The sequence below is a fragment of the Colossoma macropomum genome, unplaced genomic scaffold (assembly GCF_904425465.1).
Source record: "Colossoma macropomum unplaced genomic scaffold, Colossoma_macropomum, whole genome shotgun sequence".
Classification (NCBI taxonomy): domain Eukaryota; kingdom Metazoa; phylum Chordata; class Actinopteri; order Characiformes; family Serrasalmidae; genus Colossoma; species Colossoma macropomum.
This window is the reverse complement of record NW_023494803.1, coordinates 20,451,680-20,470,646: the sequence shown is the minus strand read 5'-3', so window position 1 is coordinate 20,470,646 and position 18,967 is coordinate 20,451,680. Positions and strand designations below refer to the sequence as shown.

The following is an 18,967-nucleotide window of genomic DNA, read 5'->3' as shown; positions in this document are numbered from 1 at the left end:
TGCATGCTTAGACAGTTTTAATATACCAACTACAGTCATTAAAAAAACCCTGATGAGTTTCACACGCCTTCTCTTTCAGTGCAAAAGGACTCAAGCATGAATATGGTCGTTAGGCTACAGAGAGACAGCTGAACAGAGAAGTTGAAAATAATTACATTATTAGATTGGCTGGCACTGATTTAAAAAAAAAGTTACATGTTAACATTAATCTAGCCTGGATATCAATTTATGTCCATTTGAGCTTGGTGATGATTTTCTCTGGGAGATGCTTAAAGATGAACTACATAATGCTCAACAGTTACATAAAATTGCAGCAAATTATGTCACCGCACCAAGCCTTACTCAGAGAAGAGATGCAGGCTCTAATCGAGGGTTATAGTACCTCAAACAGGAATTGCTGGCTGTGGTGCTTTCATATGATCATTTAAAAAGACCCAGGTGATAAGAGCTGATCGTAGTGATACAAGTGGAGATCGTTTTGATCACACAGTGGAGTTGCTATATTGAGTGAAATCATGCTGTTTCACCTTCAGACGCTGATGCATCGGCTCTTCAAAAAGAAGACTGGTAACGGATATCAAATACCTTGTTCAAGAAGAGACATTTCTTAAAAAGGTTTTGAGGAAATCATGACTTCACACTGAAATTCACCCACACTGGAGCGGCTGCAATACCTAATGAGGCCAGACGGTGGGGTCATAAACCATTGTCAACTACAACACTTTTACATTTCCTTGTAACAAGTCAAAAAAATGTCTGCTTTGGCATCACATCATACAACGTCTCTTGTGAAGAATATACCCTCTTATTTGTAACTCCAGGGTAAAGGGGTGAGTTGAGTTTTGCATTGCGCCGGTTGTTCCTCAAGGCCCGGCAGGTTGGGAGATAGTCAGCTCTTTATTTCAAATGCTGGGGTCCTGAGTTGTACAAATAGCAAAAAAAAGCAATTCAATTTGAAACTATCTGCCTGACCTCATCACATTACAGTATGCCTTCAGTCAGTTTCCCCTCTTTGATCCCAATGAAAGAGAAATTGGAATAGACACGTGGTCTTTCTGTCAGTAGTTGTTTACACCACTCTCCACTGCATGACACTCATGTCCTTTCCTCCGGTGGAAACCAGGTGGCTATCATCGAATAGGAAGTTGACATTGGTGACGTGACTGCTGTGCCCACCGTAGACGTGGCTAGGAGCCTGAGGAGAGAGATTGGACAGCGGAAAGGAAGGAAGACAAGAAAGAATTGAATGAGCGAGAGGGACAGAGCTTGTTTATTCCACATCAGTGCTTTCCAATTCTGGTCCTGGAGTACCTCTATCCAGCACATTCTGGTATTTTCCAAGTTTCACGGGGCCAGATATCGTAATGAGAATGTCTGGGTACAGCCATGAGAAATTTTGGGCCAAATGTAGATGGGAACGTAGACTTACAGTGAGGGGAAACAAGTATTCAGACCCTTTTGTTTTTGTTATTTAATATGATTCTAGTGCATATATCCACTTCAGATTTACACACATAACATCTTTTGGCTTGTACTTACAAACAAGCATGTATTGATAAACATAAACAAAAAAAATAAATTAATAGGGAAGAATTTTGGCCCATTCTTCTTGGTTATGAAGGTTTCCATCTGAGTAACATGCAAAATGCTTCATAAATTTTCAATAGGATTCAGGAGGTTTGCTAGGCCAAGTAAACACCTTCACCTTCCTTTTTAGAAACCAGTCTTGAGTTTTTTGGCTGTATGTTTGGGATTGTCGTCTAATTGAAACATCCATTTTCTCCCCATATTCAGTTTCTTGGCCAATGAGATAAAGTTCCTGATACATCGCTCCATTAATGTTTCCAGTAATGATGATTAATGACATTTGCAGAGAAGCAGCACCATATCATGATGCTCCCACCCCTGTACTTCACTGTGTGTGTGGTGTTCTTGGGGTCATACATGTAACCTTTGTGCAAAATTATTACCAAAAAAGTTTTTTTCTTCTTTGTTTCTTTTTTAGCAGAGGAGTTTGACATGGGGTATAGCAACACATGATTACTATACAGTTCTTTACTTATTGCTCTCTGTGTAACTGTTGTTTCTGCTGCATTTAGGTCATCCTGAAACTCTTTTCAAGCGAATACTGGCTTCTCTTTGACCTTCCTTATTATTAATTTGAGAAGTCTTGCATGGTGCACCTGTCCAGGAACACATCGTCGGTGTGTTTCTAATAATTAGTTGGGTCAGGGGTTTTAGCGCAGAGAAAACACCAAGATATGCAGGACAGAGGTACTCCAGGACCTCAGTTGGGAGCCACTGCTGTACATTGATGGAGTCCATAAAATGCTACTTTGATAAAATAGTGCAGACTGCTTACTCTGGACTGAGAGCAGGGGAAAGAGAAGAGATGTACTTTTCCAAAATCATCTCCGGTGGCAAGCAGCCTCTTCTCATTGGATCTGCACACAGCATTGATGTCTGTCCCATCAGAGCCATCTGGCCATAACCCTGAGACAATATACACACAGTCAAAGCCAGAAACTGGACTAGCATTCAACAACCATGCACCTTTGATGCATATTCAATTAAAGAACAGTAAAAAAAAAAGAATTGCAAGTGTGCAGGCACCTTGATTAATTACATGTCTTCAGCAGGATTTACAAAGAAACTCATGCTTTGTTTTATTACACATGGAAAGTGGGATAAGCCTTACCAAACACATGGAAGCCCAATGTGCAGGTAAAGCTGACCCATGGGATATCACGGGTCGTCTCCACGCTCACTACTTGTTTACACACAGAGGGGATCCCTGGACAAACAGTCAATAATAGGTCAATAATAAGAGTTTGTAACAATGAACAATTTGTCACAGTCATCTATTGATAGATATGATGTACAAAAGCCAGAGCTATTTCTGACTGTAGAATTGTATAACAGTGCTAAACAATTAGCTATTTATGAAATTAAATGAATGGAATGAAGAAATGAGTCATATTGTGTCCCAAACCATATGTGTGACTTTAATAAAGACCTGGATGCGATTTGAGTGGATTGAAAGAAGTTTTGGGGATGTATTTGCCGAAATTTGAATGACTATTGACATGTAGTTTTTTTTTTACAGTAGCCTTTTAGCTCCACAGCTAAACCAAAGAAACAGAATTTGGATCAAAACATGTCTTTTCTGATTGACTACGTCTGGTAAAATTGTGTAAATTAGTTATTTTGTCAAACTATTTTTTTAAGACTTACTCCATTTTGTCACTCGTTACTCTGGACATACTTACAGTAAAGGATCTCATAGTCTCCAGAGTTGGACACCAGATACTGAGAGTCTACAGACCAGTCTAAATGAGTGATGAAACTGGAGTGACCCTATAAGAGTCAACAACAACAGAAAATAAGAACATTAACAGCTTCCTAAAATGCAATTGAACTGCACTGTTACTTAGCATGCCATTTATGAGTAAAGTATATTTATGAATAACAATCATAGGGTGTCATTTAAGATATCTTACCGAGCATTTTCCCACTCGACTGTACTTTTTGCCATTTTCAGCTACAGCATAGATGTAGATGTAATTGTCATGTGACCCAATGGCAAGAAAGTTTCCATCTGGAGGGAAAATGTTCAATCAAGCTTAATAGTGGAGAGCCTCATTTATGGCGATTATTATGTGTGAATGTCTCTGCATTTTCACTTTGAAATAAAACGGCGAATGATTAAAGTGGCTGTCAGAAGAGCACTAACCTGGAGCAAAACGCATAACCGAGAGTTGCTCGTTCCCATCCGTATGCACCGTGACTAGATCCTTAGTTTCAGTATCCAGAACAAGCCACCTGTACATTTATAATAGGAGAATGAATCATATGAAGCAGTGCAGGCTTGGCACATTATCAAAGACTCTTTTGTTGTAATGCGTTTTTGATATGATGATGATGACTTCATGAATAATAAAAATGTCAAAGATAGCTGAACAATGACTCTAGATTAGCGTTGTGTTCATGTATTACATTTGCATAGTAATTAGTTGTTTGGGGTCTTCCATGTATCGAACTATTAGAGTTTTGCCAGAATGTTAATGATGTGTCAGAGACCCCTTTGATGAGAAGCGAAAGATTCTCTCACCTGCCTGTCTGCGTTCCTATGGCAACCGTCGCCCCAGAGGGATGGAACCCGGCTGACTGAGTTGCATCCTTTCCACAGAGGAAACACACGTACACACATATCTTAATCAGACACACTCCGCCAAACCCGTCCCACCTCAGCCACATTAACACCAGCAGCCTATTAGAGGCCTTACAGAGACAAAGCACTGTGAAAATGAAGTAGGAGTTCAGAAGACAGCTGGCATGTCTTCACTGAGCTGATCCCACGCAAAGTGATGCAGCCAAAGGGCGCAGCTCACCTCCAGTGTCTTGGTCCAGACAGGCTGATGTGCATCAGAGTCCCACAGGCAGACCAGTTTGTCATGGCCACAGGTGAGGAACTGGTGCTTCAGTGGGTGAACAGCCAGACCCCATAACTCATCTGTATGACCCTGAAAATACAACGCTATCATCACTCAAGGGGACAGATTAAGCCTACTTTTTAAAGCAGCACTATGTTTGCTTTTTTTTAAGTGTCAAGTGAAAAAGTCACATTTACAGTTGGATTTCACAGGAGTTTTTTCATCCATGTTACATGTCTTTACGTATTGTAACGTTCTACTATACTGGCTGGCGCTGTTGCTGGCACCTGAGACTTTGGAGGCATGGCTATGCAGATAACCACACACAAAGGCTCATGATATGCACACGCCCTCTTGAAAAGGGATTGTTTATGTTGTTTAGTGTTGGTTGTTGTTAGTTTGTCACTGTCAGGGTGAAGTGTGTTGCTAGAGGTGACCCCTCCCCCAAAATTGGGGCTCTATATGTGCCCCTTTCTGCCAATATGTTCCATAAAGAGTACTTCTTGCAGCAGATCATGGCTACTTCTGTGTTTCTTCCTTTGCTGATGCTACAGTATTAATGTTACTTGCACAGGCTCAAAAAGAGGATCCAGCTCAATGTTTAGGTCTCAAACATAAAATCAAAATTAGATTGATGAATATATCATGGCAGATAATCCACTACATCCACATCCTTCAAGTTTTGAGTTCTTTTGACTGTGAATACTCTTTCAATGTACTCACAATCATCAGATTCATCCACTTGAGGAAGGGGTGTGAAGCACAAGGGACATTACAAAATGTTCTTGTGTGCAATTACACATTTCCATCAGAGAGGTCTAGAAAATACCTAAATCTTATATAGTGCAGCTTCAACTAAGAAAGCCTTTCATTCAGAAATAATGCAGACAAGTTTATGACTAGTTATGGCTGTTAGGCATAATTAATATACATTAAACGATGGGCCTGTGGCACTCTGACATCATTTAACCACTTGGTACACAGCAGTTTAGCTGTGGCCATTTGCAATGCAGGAGTGTTTCAGCCTGGACTGATTTTTGAATGAGAAAGAATACAGGGCAGTCATTTAGAGGTCTATTCATGCTCAGTACTGTGTTCTCTCTTCACTTATGTCTGCTGTTCCTACCTGGGTGATGGGTGTGAAGTCCCCATCCAGACTCCCCTGCAGGACATAGTTTTTGGTTGTTCCAATAAGAACAGTCTCTCCCTTCCCCTCAGCAACCGTGCGAATAGGCCCATACAGTTCTGGAACCTGAGAAGGATGTAATTACGTTAACAGTGGCAGAAAAAAATATGTAACTGCTTAGAACTGATGTTATTAGGCTACAGTAAACAGCAGTTGATTTGTTCTTTAGGATATTTATAAATGCAACAAAAAATGTTTTTACTTTTTTATCTTAAATAATCTAGTACAGGAATTATGAATAAGAAAAAACTGCACATTATTTGCTCTCATTATTTAGATATTATCATATTATGCATTGCTGAAATAATGAAGGTTTATATGGCACATGTTGAAACATTTTTGCCCCAAAGATGGTTTAAACAGCTGAAAGGCTTGAGTGATGAAACACTTACATCACAACAAGGTGATACAATGCATGTGTTATGGCATTATTTCTAAGACAGTACTGCTCTCTATTGACACATGCTATCTGTGCACTAAATAGCTAGATATGATGTGCATACTATTTGGTTGAATACAGAGAGTTGTGTTATTTGGATGCTGTTTATCTAATGCGAGCTTTATAGAGCCTCACCTCCACTGTTTGAATCCTCTGGTAATTTCCATCCCAAGAGATGAGCTTGCGGTCCTTCCCGCCTGAAACCAGGGTGCCGTTTCTCAACATGCACAGCGCAAACACGCTGCTTTCGTGTGCCCCCTGAATGGCCAGGCTAATGCGATTAGAGCCTTCAAGACAGACACAGAAGCCATCATTAGCCATCATTACCCTCACTCTCTGCCAGGTCAGAAACCATCAACGAGTACTGCTCAACAGATCATGACCCAACACTGACCGAATCTCTTCATTAGACTTCAGTAACACAGCATGTAAAAGGCACAGAGTCTGGTGAATGCAACTGTTTTGCCTAACTATTTATAAAGCCCATACCAGACTATTATGCTTAGAATAAACAGAAAGCACAAAATATTTCTCAAACATTTATTATCCATTAACAGAAATGAATATTTAGTAAAGACTAAACAATTATTGTGTATTATGCATGACACATGTGAGTACATTCTGTCTTTAAAAAGCAGGGCCTGTATTCATGAAGCTTCTCAGAGTAGGAATGCCATACACACTACAATTCAACGTGTCACTAAATTATTTACCTTTGCCCCATACAAGTATATTTCCGCTGGAGTCACCAGTGATGGCGTCACCGTTTTCTGAAAAAGTCACACACAAGACAAACTTGGGCTTCTCTTGTTTCTGCAAGAAACATAAATATGGCTTTATTTTTTAAGCAGAATTACAACAGTGTTAGTTCACAAAAGTGCATGCATTACATCAAGATTTTATTTTTAAAGGGCCCATACTCTACATTTTTCATTTATTGTATTTTTTTCTCTGAAGACAACTTATAACATATATGTGGGTTTATATACAATTTTTGGTAACAATTTCTATGAATGTCACCTTTGTAAGCATCTATAAACACATTCATAGCATGTTATAATGCATTCATAAGGCATTGTAAACATGGCTATAAATATTTACAAAAATGCATTACACGTTATAGCCATGCTTATTATGCATTATGAATTGTTAACATAATACATTATAAGTACTGTTCATAACAAATTATAAGAGCTCATAAGTTGTATTTGTCCGCTCTAAGTAAAGTGAAGCGTACTGTACCAAAGCCTCCTCCAGTGTGAAGAGTGAGGCTTCAAGTTGAAGTATTTACTGAAGGATTTACTGAAACACTAAAACATACACAGTAAAGCACATTACAGGCTTCAAATGTCAGAGTTTAAACTAGTGCTGCCATCAGTGCTTTATCCCAATGTGGGAAAGTCAATGTACACCACCGTTAGCTTGGTATTTGTCTTTACTTTGCAGTCTCCAAGCTGGGACTGACTTCTTTGGCACTGACAGTACAACGTGTTATCAAGACTACTTATAATGCATTATATTAACAATTAATAATGTATAATAAACATGGCTATAAAGTGTAATCCAGTGTAATTCATTTTTATAAATGTTTATAATCATGTTTATAATGCAGTATGAAGGCATTATAACGTTATACATGTGTTTATAGATGCTTACAAACGTGACATTCATAGAAAGTGTTACCCAATTTTTTTTTTTTATTTTATTTGTACATGAGCATTTTTCAACTTCTCTGTACCTCTTAGAATTAAACAGGCTGTGCTGATTGGCTGTCCTGCCTCAATCAAAAAGCAGCTGGCCTTATAACTTTAACATAAATGAGTGGGGTTAAACCACTATAGGCTTTATAGGGGTATGTATGTACATATGTTGGTTTTCATGACATTACAGAATGAACAATTAAAAATAAAACAATTTCACAGCTTAATTTCCAAATACTATATGGACTAGGAGTAAATGGTATATTTTGTATAGTGGCCCACTTCAACACATCTACCCACTTGAAATAAATATTGCATTATTCTGTAAATCTCAATGTAAACCTGCCATTAATCATAAGATTATTCTGTAAGCTTACCTCAAATAAGCCCTGTTTCTTCACAAGAGAGCCTTTTTCTAGTGACCAAAAGTAAAGGTGGGACTTCCCACATGTTACAATAATGTTGGCATCTGTCGGATGGAAATCAGTGGCGAAGACTGACTCATTGGAACACTGTGATAAAAGCACAAAGGATTATCAATGAACATGGGGCTTTAAAGAAATGAAAGATAAAAGATTAACAACATTAATAATGTACTCTTCATTATACATAGTCCCTTAGGACTAAGCTCACACATACACCGATATCATTGTGCACTAGTGGTGCACAATGATATCGGTGTACTGGTATCGGCAGATATTTACTTTGAAAAAAATATCAGTGTCAGACAGATGTTTAGATTTAGCCGATATTTGTTGATATATTTATCAATTGCCGGAAGATCAGAATGTTTAGGCAATACTGAGCTACTGTGCTAAAATGACTGCATTTGAAACCCTAAAGAAATAAGTGTTACATTATCTCCACAACACTAATCCCAGTAGATCTAGCCCTAAATTTTACATTGTATTTGTTTGTGTATCAGCACTGTTGTTGGCAGATACACTGTGTGGCCAAAAATATGTGGACACCTGACCATAACACCTATATGAGCTTGTTGAACATTCCATTCCAAAACCATGGGCATTAATATGGAGCTGCCCCCTTTTGCAGCTATAACTGGCAATGCTTTCCACATGATTTTAGAGTGTGTCTTTGAATTTGCACCCATTCAATTAAAAGAGCATTTGTAAGCCTGGCTTACAATCAACGTTCCAATCCATCTTAAAGGTGTTCAGTGGGGTTGAGGTCAGAGCTCTTTGCAGGCTACTGGAGTTCCTCCATACCAAATTTGTCAAATCATGTTACTATGGACCTCACCACCTGCATAGGGGCACAGTCATGCAGGAACAAGAAAGGGCCTTCCCCAAACTTGCGACAAGCATAAAACGGTGCAAAATGTCTTTGTATGCTGTAGCATTAATATTACCCTTCACTGCAACTGTTAGCAATTAATGTGTGGCTGAAACACCTGAACTCAAGAATGAGGAATAGTGTCCACATACTTTTGACCATAAAGTGCATGTTCTCTGAAAACATTGCATATTGGTATCAGCTCAAAGCTTCCATATTGGTATATTCATAATAGTAACAGAAGCAAGAGGAATCCTATTATTTGGTGCAAAGGCTTGATGTATGACTGAAAATCCCATTTAACAGTTTTCTCCAGGGCAGCAGTGTGAGCGGTCATCCAAATGGGTTTTATGTACTGCACACCTTAACTTCAGCAAGTCTCTCTTCCCTCTGCCAGTCCCACACTGAAAGCACATGGTCATTGGAGTCATCCACTACACACAACCAGCTACCTCCATTCTAAATGGTCAAAAAAAGACACAAACATGGTATCTATATCAGTGTAATGTGTCAGCATTAGGAAGAGAGAATGACAATAAAAGTCTCTTGAATCAATTATCCAAAAACAATCCCTTTATTTCAGAACAAAGGAATAGACTAGTGAGTTGTTGGAATGCACACAAGTGTGATATACTTTAAGTCTCATATTAAGCAATTATGGAGTATGATGCAGAAGCTGTCTGCCGCTTACCGATTTGGAAAAGGAGAGGCACACAAGAGCTCTGTCGAAGAAGCCAGTGCCAAGTACATGCAGTGTGTTCAAACTCACAGAGTCCCAAACACGCACATGAGGGGCCAACTGCTGCCAAAATACAGACCGCATTACTGTTCAGCTGTAGAACTAAATATCAGAAAATATTCCACCCCAATACGTTACAGCAAGAATGAAGCTTAAACTAAATCTGACAATTATACTTTGTATAGTTTTCACTAACATTGGGTACTCGCAGGTGAATTATGATATACATCATGGTAACAAGGGCTGACATGGTACATTATCAATAAATAATAACATTAATAGCAGAAATGAATAACATTTTATTGCATACCATACAACTAGATGAAGATAAAACTCTCACACAATTAGTCAAATAAGCTAAAAATGAACTAACTAAAAAATGCATTACTATAAACATGCTGTACTGTGTAAAAGTCAGAGACCATCCTTTTATTTATTTAATTTCCAGGCAATACAGCTATCAGAAGAAAGCACGCATTTACCAGAAAATTACAAGGAAGTGTCAACAAATAAATATAATATGTATTTTTTTAAATGTTTTTTCTAAATGCTTTCAGTTTTTCAAAGAAATTCTGCAGGGATATTTTTCCACACCTCCAAAGTTCAGTCTTAGAAGTTGGTTGCATTTTATGCTTCTCAAGATGCAAGTGATCCCAGACATATTCAGTAATGTTGTGGTCTGGACACTGGGCTGGTCAGTCCATTGTTGTGAGAACACCAGCAGCTTCTTTGTTTGATTTGCAAATGTCTATGTCTATTTTTTGTCTGTTTCCTTTTCTCAATAACATCTTCTTGGCAGCTACACAGCCTTTCAGACTCATAGTGCTGAATTGTCTTCTCGCAGTGGAAGGATGAACAGAAACACCAGTGGATCTTTTCAGAGGTGAAGCAAAAGTGGACCTTGATTTTCTCCTCTCTCTCAAAGATGAAAGCTTTAAATATTGGTTTATTTGATGGTAACAGGTTTGATGGTCTTGCATGGTTCCCATTTTCTCTAAAACTTTTTTAACCTGTTTTTTCACTTATTTTTCTTTGACTTTCTCCTTCCTCCTTCCTTCCATCTTATATGTTATCTCCTCAGAAATTTCTCCTGAACAATTAATAACTCATACATAGGGGCTGTTTTAAATTTATTTTTGTTTAGAATTTACAGTACCGCAAAAACTGGTACCCAGAGGACAGTGACATTGCTGTACCAATGTTTTCACTTGGCCCATTCTTGCCTATGCACAGAGAGTGATTTGGCTGCTACTCTTTTCAAGTCAGGCAGACATGAAAGACATTTTGCTGCATAACTTTTGACAGTGATTTTCTCACATCTAGAGCAGTCTGTGGAGCTCTTTTACCATCAGCTCTTTTTTTCTCAGCTCTATCATTTTCTGTTCCAGGTGAGGTCTCGAATTCAATAGGACGAAAGGTATCATTCCATAAAGTCAAATGTGTCTTTGATGGGGTGCAATCTCTTACTTTGCCATCTGAAGATGTGCCAGCCACTTGTCCTGTTGCTATGGTGATTTTATCAGGATGGACAGCTAGGCTTCAGGGAGTGAAAGAGAGGTGACAGTGGTGAACATCAGTAAACAATGATGCAAAACAGGAGAAGCTACTGCAATGATGATGTAGCACTAAGAGGAGATCTGAGGATGACAATACTGTGCATCAAGATACTGAGAAGATTCTGTCACTGAGTTATTATCATATTTACATTATGGAAGTTTTTCTGGACAAAATGGTTTAAATACATAAACAAATAAATAAATGTATGGCATAATATGGCAATAAATAAATAATTGTAAAATTCAACATATATATAAATAATTCAATATGGCACCAAACGCTTAATGTTTTTTATTAATATATTTAATTTTTTATTTATACCTGTCTGTATATTTATTCAGTTATTTATTTCAGTTATGCTACCGGCAATATGAAATAAGCCTTGAAATTTAAATTGTCATTGTCCAATGTCTAATTTAATATGGCTGCACCAGAGCCAAATGTAATTCTAGCATGAAACTAGCTGAGTAAATGAACCAGCCATGAGAAATTTAGCTAAAAAGTTAAACAGGGACATAACGCCATAAATAGAATGAACTGTTGAAGATTCCGCTAGCCAGACAAACCTGAAATGCAGTCATCATGCAGGAGAAGCACATGAAAACAATCAAATAAAGTTTATGATGACAACATTTGTCCTTTAATATTGTTAACAAATGCATACAAGCTAACTTACACTGGCTATCGCTATAGCCTGGCTGTTCGCTTCATTCAAACAACAACATTATTCCCTTTAGCATATAGTCCTACATTCATTAGAAAATACAAGTGTTTTAATAGAAGGGGTAGAAAATGTATCGGTGGCAGTAAATGATGAAGTTAAAATAAACCAAACAGGAGCTTTATTTAAGCTACTCAGCTTTGCTGTCAGGAACTGAACTAGGGAGCAGCCACACTTTTGTTTAGCCACACCTCCTGAAGGTGGGTCTTCCCTAAATACCAGCCACAACCTCTCTTTTGATGGGTGAAAAGATTACATTTTATGGCTTACATAATGTCCTTAGCATCACTGAAATAAATAAATAAATAAAGTCATCAATGTAAACAAAATCATTAATGTTCACTTCTAATTTTACTGCAAAATGTTGTTTATTTGTTTATTTACTTTTAATTCATTCTGTCTGAAAGACCCACCATACTTCACTGAGCATTATCTGAATTTGATCTTGTGTACATGTCTTACTGTTTACTTACTTTTGCCAATAATTCTGTTTATGTCATGTACAAATTATGTCCACATTTTATTTAAGGAAATTCATTTTTCTTACGGAAAACAAAATAATCGATGACATACATTAGCTCACAGCTTTGTGCTTTTCTATGAGATTTTGAGATTTAAATGTCTCACCCGTAAAATAAACAAGACACATAGCTATCTATGATTTGCACATCACTCCTTTACCCTGAGACCAATGACTATTCCTCAGGGATGAAGGATATTAGAAATTTCAGCACTGTGGAGAGCTGAAGGTGATTATAATCATTATAATTAGAGCTCCAGCCTGGGTAAACATTGTTCACGGCGATGCTGTTGTAAGTGTAAATTTTTATGGCTATTAATTACCTCTCCAGTGTTATCACAGAAACAAAGACACAGAGAAATGCTGTTTACTTTATCATGTCCATTATAAAGGTCACAGTGAAACACAGCGGTGGAATACTGAGCAGGACTATTTCGACGACAAACAGCAGTGATCCAGCCAACAATAACAGCTTTGTTGAACATTGTTACAAAGTAAAAACCCAAGGGCAGTCTACATAGACACATTCCCACAGAATACCCAGGCCTGATTTGACTATGAATAATTGGATACATATACTATTCATGCTTGACTATGGATACTTCAACCAGGTTTTAAGGAAGATTTCACTTGATTGTTTTCTGGGCTCAGCATGAGGCTTGGGCAATATCTGAAAAATATGACTGCTTCTCATTAAAGGGGAATTCCACCAATTTTTCTTTACAGTGATGGTGATGGGAATCATGGGATGTGAAGTTTCCAACACAAATACTGTCATTTTGAATAGTGAACAAAATTGCAATATTTTGCTCTCTCCAAAATGATAACTTTACAGGAGAAGTCAAAAACTTACTTTACTTTTAATGTAAACCAATGTAACCAGATTTTATTCCCAAGTTATTTTGAGTCATTTCTTTTAATCCATTCATCATCAAATTTACAGAAAATGTAAATGTATGGTGACATTAAGGCACAAAAATTGTGTGCCACATCAGCCTGGTAATGTTAAAGTATGCATAGACAGTTGTAGTAAATCATGAATTATTATATATATTTTAAAGTTTTACTCCTCCAAACCACTGCAACCAGAAAGAAAAGTAAGAAAGTGCTTCGTATTTCATCAGGTAGTATGTTGCAACCTGAAAAAACCCAGCTGAGACAGTAGTAAATTTGCTCTACTGTAGCCTAATGACTAATAAATGCTCTGAATCAATGCATTGTTTTAACAATCCCTTGACACTAAAAGTAAAAGAGAATACAACATAACATGCAAATATCACCTATTTCAAATTCAACTAGGCCTATTTAGATCTTTTTTGCCAACATAGATAAGTAGCAGCGATCAAGCATCTGTTAATCATCACAGATATCTGATTACATTGCCCTATCATTCAGCCCTATTTGCAATGTTCCCAGAATAATAGAAGCCCATGATTAGTACTGATGCTGAAACAGCATTTTAACTCTCACCACTTGATGTCATCAGTGTGTCCAGTGTAGTGTCTCTGCAGCTGCTCGTCCACATTGTACAGAACCACCACAGATGCAATGAAGTAAACCGTCTCTCCGGTGGGGAGCAGATAGAGATTGGATCGACAGTCTCGGCCCCGGTAACCGTAGCTGGCTTTCAGTCAAGAGCAATGCTCAGGAGCATGGAAAATTAGGCTATTAGACACTAATTCGGCTTGCATAGCCATTACAGTGAAGAGTTTTGTATTCGCCCAAATTCAATTCACATTTCATTTTTTTCTCACTGTAGGGAAATGCTGTGGTGCTGGCAGATCACCCAGAGCCACCCCATGCAGCTGAATGCACAAGGTAATCATACAGTATCTGGAAATGTGTTTCTCTCTAGCAATGCATAATCCATTTCTTTTGGGATGTGCCTGATGCATCGGAGAAGGGAGAGAACTAAGCTAAAAATATTCCGCTCTGCCAGCCTGCAGCAAAAGTGAAAAAGACTGCTATACCACTATAGGCAAGCACTGGTACAGAAAATGCTAGCTTTTTTATGTAGATTAGGACTATTGCGATAAATCCAAAGTTGATATGATTTAAAAAAAATCACTAATTATCTACTTTCTCAAAGACACAGCAGAGATAAGTTGGCAATTTACAAGATGTGTGTTTTAAATCCTTTTTACAGTAAGAGTCTGATGGACGCACCCAATGACATGCACTTTTGGCCACTGAGGGCCCAATGTGCAAAGTCTCTAAAAGCAGGCATAAATTTGCATTAAGGTCTCTAAAGACGTGTTGTTCCTTTAGCTACAACAGAAGACACAGTGGTCAGAAAAAGGCATGAGCTTCAAAAACATGCTAAAATAATGTTTAACATCAGAATAACACTTTTTAAACTCTTGGGACCAGATGTACATACAATGGTGTCCAAAAATCTGAGATCACATTGAAAACCTGGTATTTGTTTCATTTAAACCTGGAAACAAACAGAAAGTTTTAGAATCTTAGATTAAAACAAAGCAAAGTTTTCACAATTAAAATGTAATTTGAAACTCTGCACTAAGTCATTTTACAAATTATAGCAAATCTGTGAAATTGACAATGTTAAGGCCTTTATACAAAAAGCTCAAATTTTTTTTAGTTTTATTCCTTCTGTTGAAAGACATGTTCAGGCGACTTTCAGGTGGATCTGATCTACTGATCAGAGGCTTTTGCACTTATGGAGTTCATGCCAGCTTGAGCACACACTGATATTAAAGCAAATGGGGACACAACTGTGCCAGATACTAAGAAATTCTAGTTCATGAAAGTTTATGTAAACATTAAAAGATTCTACTTTTCACTAGAAACTAGTGAAAAGTAACTAGAAAAAAACTATAAAGACAAAGACAACAAATCAAATGTTGAAACTAATCAATTTTATTGTTTTTTGAAAAATATATGCCCATTTTGAATTTAATGCAAACAAAACATTATAAAAAAGTTGGGATGAGGGCATGTTTACCACTGTGTTTCAGCACCTCTTCTTTTAACAACACTCTGTAAGCATTTGGGAACTGAGGAGACCAGTTGCTGTGGTTTTGAAAGTGAAATGTTTTCCCATTTTTGCTTAACATAGGATTTCAGCTGCTCAGCAGTTCAGGGTGTTCTTTTTCGTATTTTTCATTTTATAACCCTCCAAATGTTTTCAGTGGTGACAGGTCTGGACTGCAGGCAGGTCAGTTAAGCACCCGGACTCTTTTAATACAGAGTCATGCTGTTGTAATACGTGCAGAATGTGGTTTGACATTGTCTTCCTGAAATAAGCAAGGCCTTTCTTGAAAAAGACGTCGTCTGCCAAAACCTGTATATCTCGTTCAGCATTAATGGTGCCTTCACAAATGTGCACGTCACTCATGCCATGTGCACTAATGCACCCCCATACCATCATGAATACTGGCTTTTGAACTGTGAGCTGATAAGAAGCTGAGTGGTCTTTAGCCAAAAGGACACAGTGTCTATGATTTCCAAAAAGAACTTCAAATTTTGATTCATCAGACTATAGGACACTTTTCCACTTCCCCTCAGTCCATTTCAAATGAGCTCAGGACCAGAGAAGGTGGCAGTGTTCCTGGATCCTGTTTATATATGGTTTCTTCTTTGCGTTTTAAAGTTTTAACTTATATTTGTGGATGCAGTGCCAAACTGTTTTCATAGACGGTGGTTTTCAGAAGTGTTGCTGAGGCCATGCAGTGATTTCCACTACAGAATCATGTCTGTTTTTCATGCAGTGCTGCCTGACGGCCCAAAGATCATGGCCAGCAAATACTGGTTTTTGGCCTTGTCCCTTGCATACAGAGATTTCTCCAGATTATCTGAATCTTTTAGTGTTATTATGTACTGTAGATGATGAAAAGCAAAAGTTCTTTGATATTTTATGTTCAGAAATGTTATTCTTGAATTGTTGCACTATTTGATTGTGCAGTCTTTCACAAAGTGGTGAACCCCTCCTCATCTTTACTTCTGAAAGCCTCTCTGAGATGCTCTTTTTATACACAATCATGTTATTGACCTGTTGCCAATTAACCACCAGGTGGTTTTTTAAACATTACACAACTTTACCAGCCTTTTGTTGCCCCTGTCCCAACTTTTTTAGAACGTATTGCTGGCATCAAATTCAAAATGGGTATATATTTAAAAAAATAAATAAATAAAATTTCTCAGTTTCAACATTCAATATGTTGTCTTTGAAGCATTCTCAATGAAATGTAGGGTTTAAATGATTTTGTTTTTATTTACAATTTTCACAGCGTCCCAACTTTTTTGGAAAAAGTTGTAGTTTTTCTACGTAAAAAGCATATCAACACATATCAAGTGTTTCCGCCTCACTTTTGTTTACTCTTTCCCTGTTACTATAAGAGTGGATAAGCTTGGCCTGGACTTGTTAATCATACTGGTGTGCATGAAGACTCTTGATTTGTTGCCAACTGCATCCTCCATCTCTCATTTCATTGTTTATTTTTCATTATTTTCTTATCTATAGTAACGCAACACCCCTGTAAAATGTTTTAGTTTAAAGAGCATTTATGAACTCCGCTATTGTTAAATTCCGGTGTATTGTGGCCCAGAGTGCTTCTAAATATCATTTTAATTATTTTGAAGACTTCTTTATTTATCTTTTTCCTAATCAAGTGTTTTGGAAACTTTGGAAAGCTATACATTGTTCAGTTAAGCCCATTTTTATTGTTTGGTCTTTAAAAAAAACTGTGATTACTCGATTAATCATCAAAATAATGAGCAGGTTACTTGATTTCTAAAAAAATCGTTAGCGACAGCCTTAGTGTAGACATTAAAAATAATGATAGTCTAGAATAATGGGTCATTCTAAAAGAATGTGGCTCCACATCCTCTAAAGTGAAAACATCCCCGGAATACAAGTTGATTTCCCATGAGGTTTATCATGACCCCTGTGCTGAAACAGAGATGCATTATGCACAGATGGGTCAGAGCCATAAAATGTCTACAAACTGTATCTTTGATCTGGGAACCAGAGCTACTGTCACTGATTCCCTTTTACGCTATTTTAATGCTATTAAAGGACAACTGCTATTTTGGACAATAGCATATAAAAACAATGTTTTATGAGACTGACATGCAATATATACATCAAAATATATGAAATATACTGAATATAATTTTGAAGTAAATGGGTTTTCGAGGAGAAAATTCTTTACGTTGGCAGTTTATAATGGTAGCCAGTGGAACCAAAATAGAAAGAAATCTGTCCCTGTGGAAATACAAAGCTATCAAAATGAACATGTAGCCTGAATGTTGCTACACAGAAAGGGTAGCATTCATATTTGTAATGTGTTATTTCTGATGGATTGCCTGTTCTTTCTGTGCAGAAACTGATTGCGCTTTTGTTTTTTTTGTTTTTTTTACAGGATTGACTATCACTGAAAAAAAAATTACAGGTTCCCAAGGGAAACAGACAATTTCAGGGCCCTTATATTTTGATGGATTGTAATATATAATCATATATTTTCAGTGCAATGTTCGCTCAGTCAGACAAGTCACACACTACTTGATAAAAGATAGCATGATAAGTCATCAGCTTGCTGCAGAAAAAAAAATCTCACTTGATTGAAATCTGTTGTATGAGAAAAATGAAAGGAGCTCAATTTTTTTTCTTGGTTATTGGTTTAGATGGCAATCGGATAAACACTGCTGGCTCTCACTGCTTCTAGAAAAGAATTATTGCTTCCATGTAGAAGGCCAACATGTTCAGTTCTCTTGGCCTCCAATGTACACATGACCTACTTCAGTTTCTCATGGAAAAACTCATTATGTCAAAAGTGCATTCACTGAACAATAAACGAAGCTCCTAAGGACGTGCCAAATTGCCCTCTTTAACACCTTTTTTTGCAACGCTGTCTCTTGTGCGGTGGACCAAAACCAAAAAAGGATAAAACCCAATAGTAAAAACCATCACAAACCTTACGTCTGTATCACAGGTAGCAGCGATTCAAAAGGATACACCCAGTCTAGCTTCAGCTTCTTAGGAGGCAGGTCAGCCTTTGCTTCCAGACAGTATGTATCCACCAGCTCTTTGGGCATGTACATGGTGATGGGCCGTCCCTTCAAATACATTTTGACATACCCTTCATCTAAAAAAGTAACAGATTTTCAGAACAAGGAATCATACAAGACTGCCATGACAGTCCATGTAACGTAAATGCGATGCAAAGTTAAATGAAACATACATTTCATCAAATTGTATTAATCTTCCTGTGGTGTGTGTACTTTATCAGTGGGTTTATAGTGCTTAAGCAAGGTTAGAACAACAAGATGTGAGAATTTTAGAGAAAAGAGAATTAAAGAGTTTATCAAGCATATGTGTCAATAATCGAACTGCAGGAAAAAGAAAGAAAATAAAGTC

General features: G+C 37.5%; 1 protein-coding gene across 12 annotated transcripts in view; it reads right to left on the bottom strand.

The window, feature by feature from the left end:
- The window catches only part of eml1 (EMAP like 1), an 85,953-nt gene continuing 66,986 nt past the window's right edge, over window positions 1–18,967 (bottom strand). For 11 of the 12 annotated variants that reach the window (XM_036594235.1, XM_036594226.1, XM_036594230.1 and 8 more), the window contains 17 exons: window positions 18,566–18,695; window positions 14,059–14,208; window positions 11,258–11,327; window positions 9,743–9,853; window positions 9,415–9,510; window positions 8,136–8,270; window positions 6,772–6,871; window positions 6,194–6,345; window positions 5,560–5,685; window positions 4,392–4,523; window positions 4,112–4,179; window positions 3,734–3,822; window positions 3,501–3,598; window positions 3,270–3,357; window positions 2,699–2,794; window positions 2,363–2,493; window positions 1–1,195 (listed from right to left, as the gene is read on the bottom strand). In XM_036594235.1, coding sequence (XP_036450128.1) covers window positions 1,070–1,195; window positions 2,363–2,493; window positions 2,699–2,794; window positions 3,270–3,357; window positions 3,501–3,598; window positions 3,734–3,822; window positions 4,112–4,179; window positions 4,392–4,523; window positions 5,560–5,685; window positions 6,194–6,345; window positions 6,772–6,871; window positions 8,136–8,270; window positions 9,415–9,510; window positions 9,743–9,853; window positions 11,258–11,327; window positions 14,059–14,208; window positions 18,566–18,695 — 1,898 coding nt within the window. In that variant the 3' untranslated portion in view covers window positions 1–1,069. The remainder of the gene's footprint in view (window positions 1,196–2,362; window positions 2,494–2,698; window positions 2,795–3,269; window positions 3,358–3,500; window positions 3,599–3,733; window positions 3,823–4,111; window positions 4,180–4,391; window positions 4,524–5,559; window positions 5,686–6,193; window positions 6,346–6,771; window positions 6,872–8,135; window positions 8,271–9,414; window positions 9,511–9,742; window positions 9,854–11,257; window positions 11,328–14,058; window positions 14,209–18,565; window positions 18,696–18,967) is intronic. The other variant, XM_036594228.1, reaches the window with a different exon arrangement.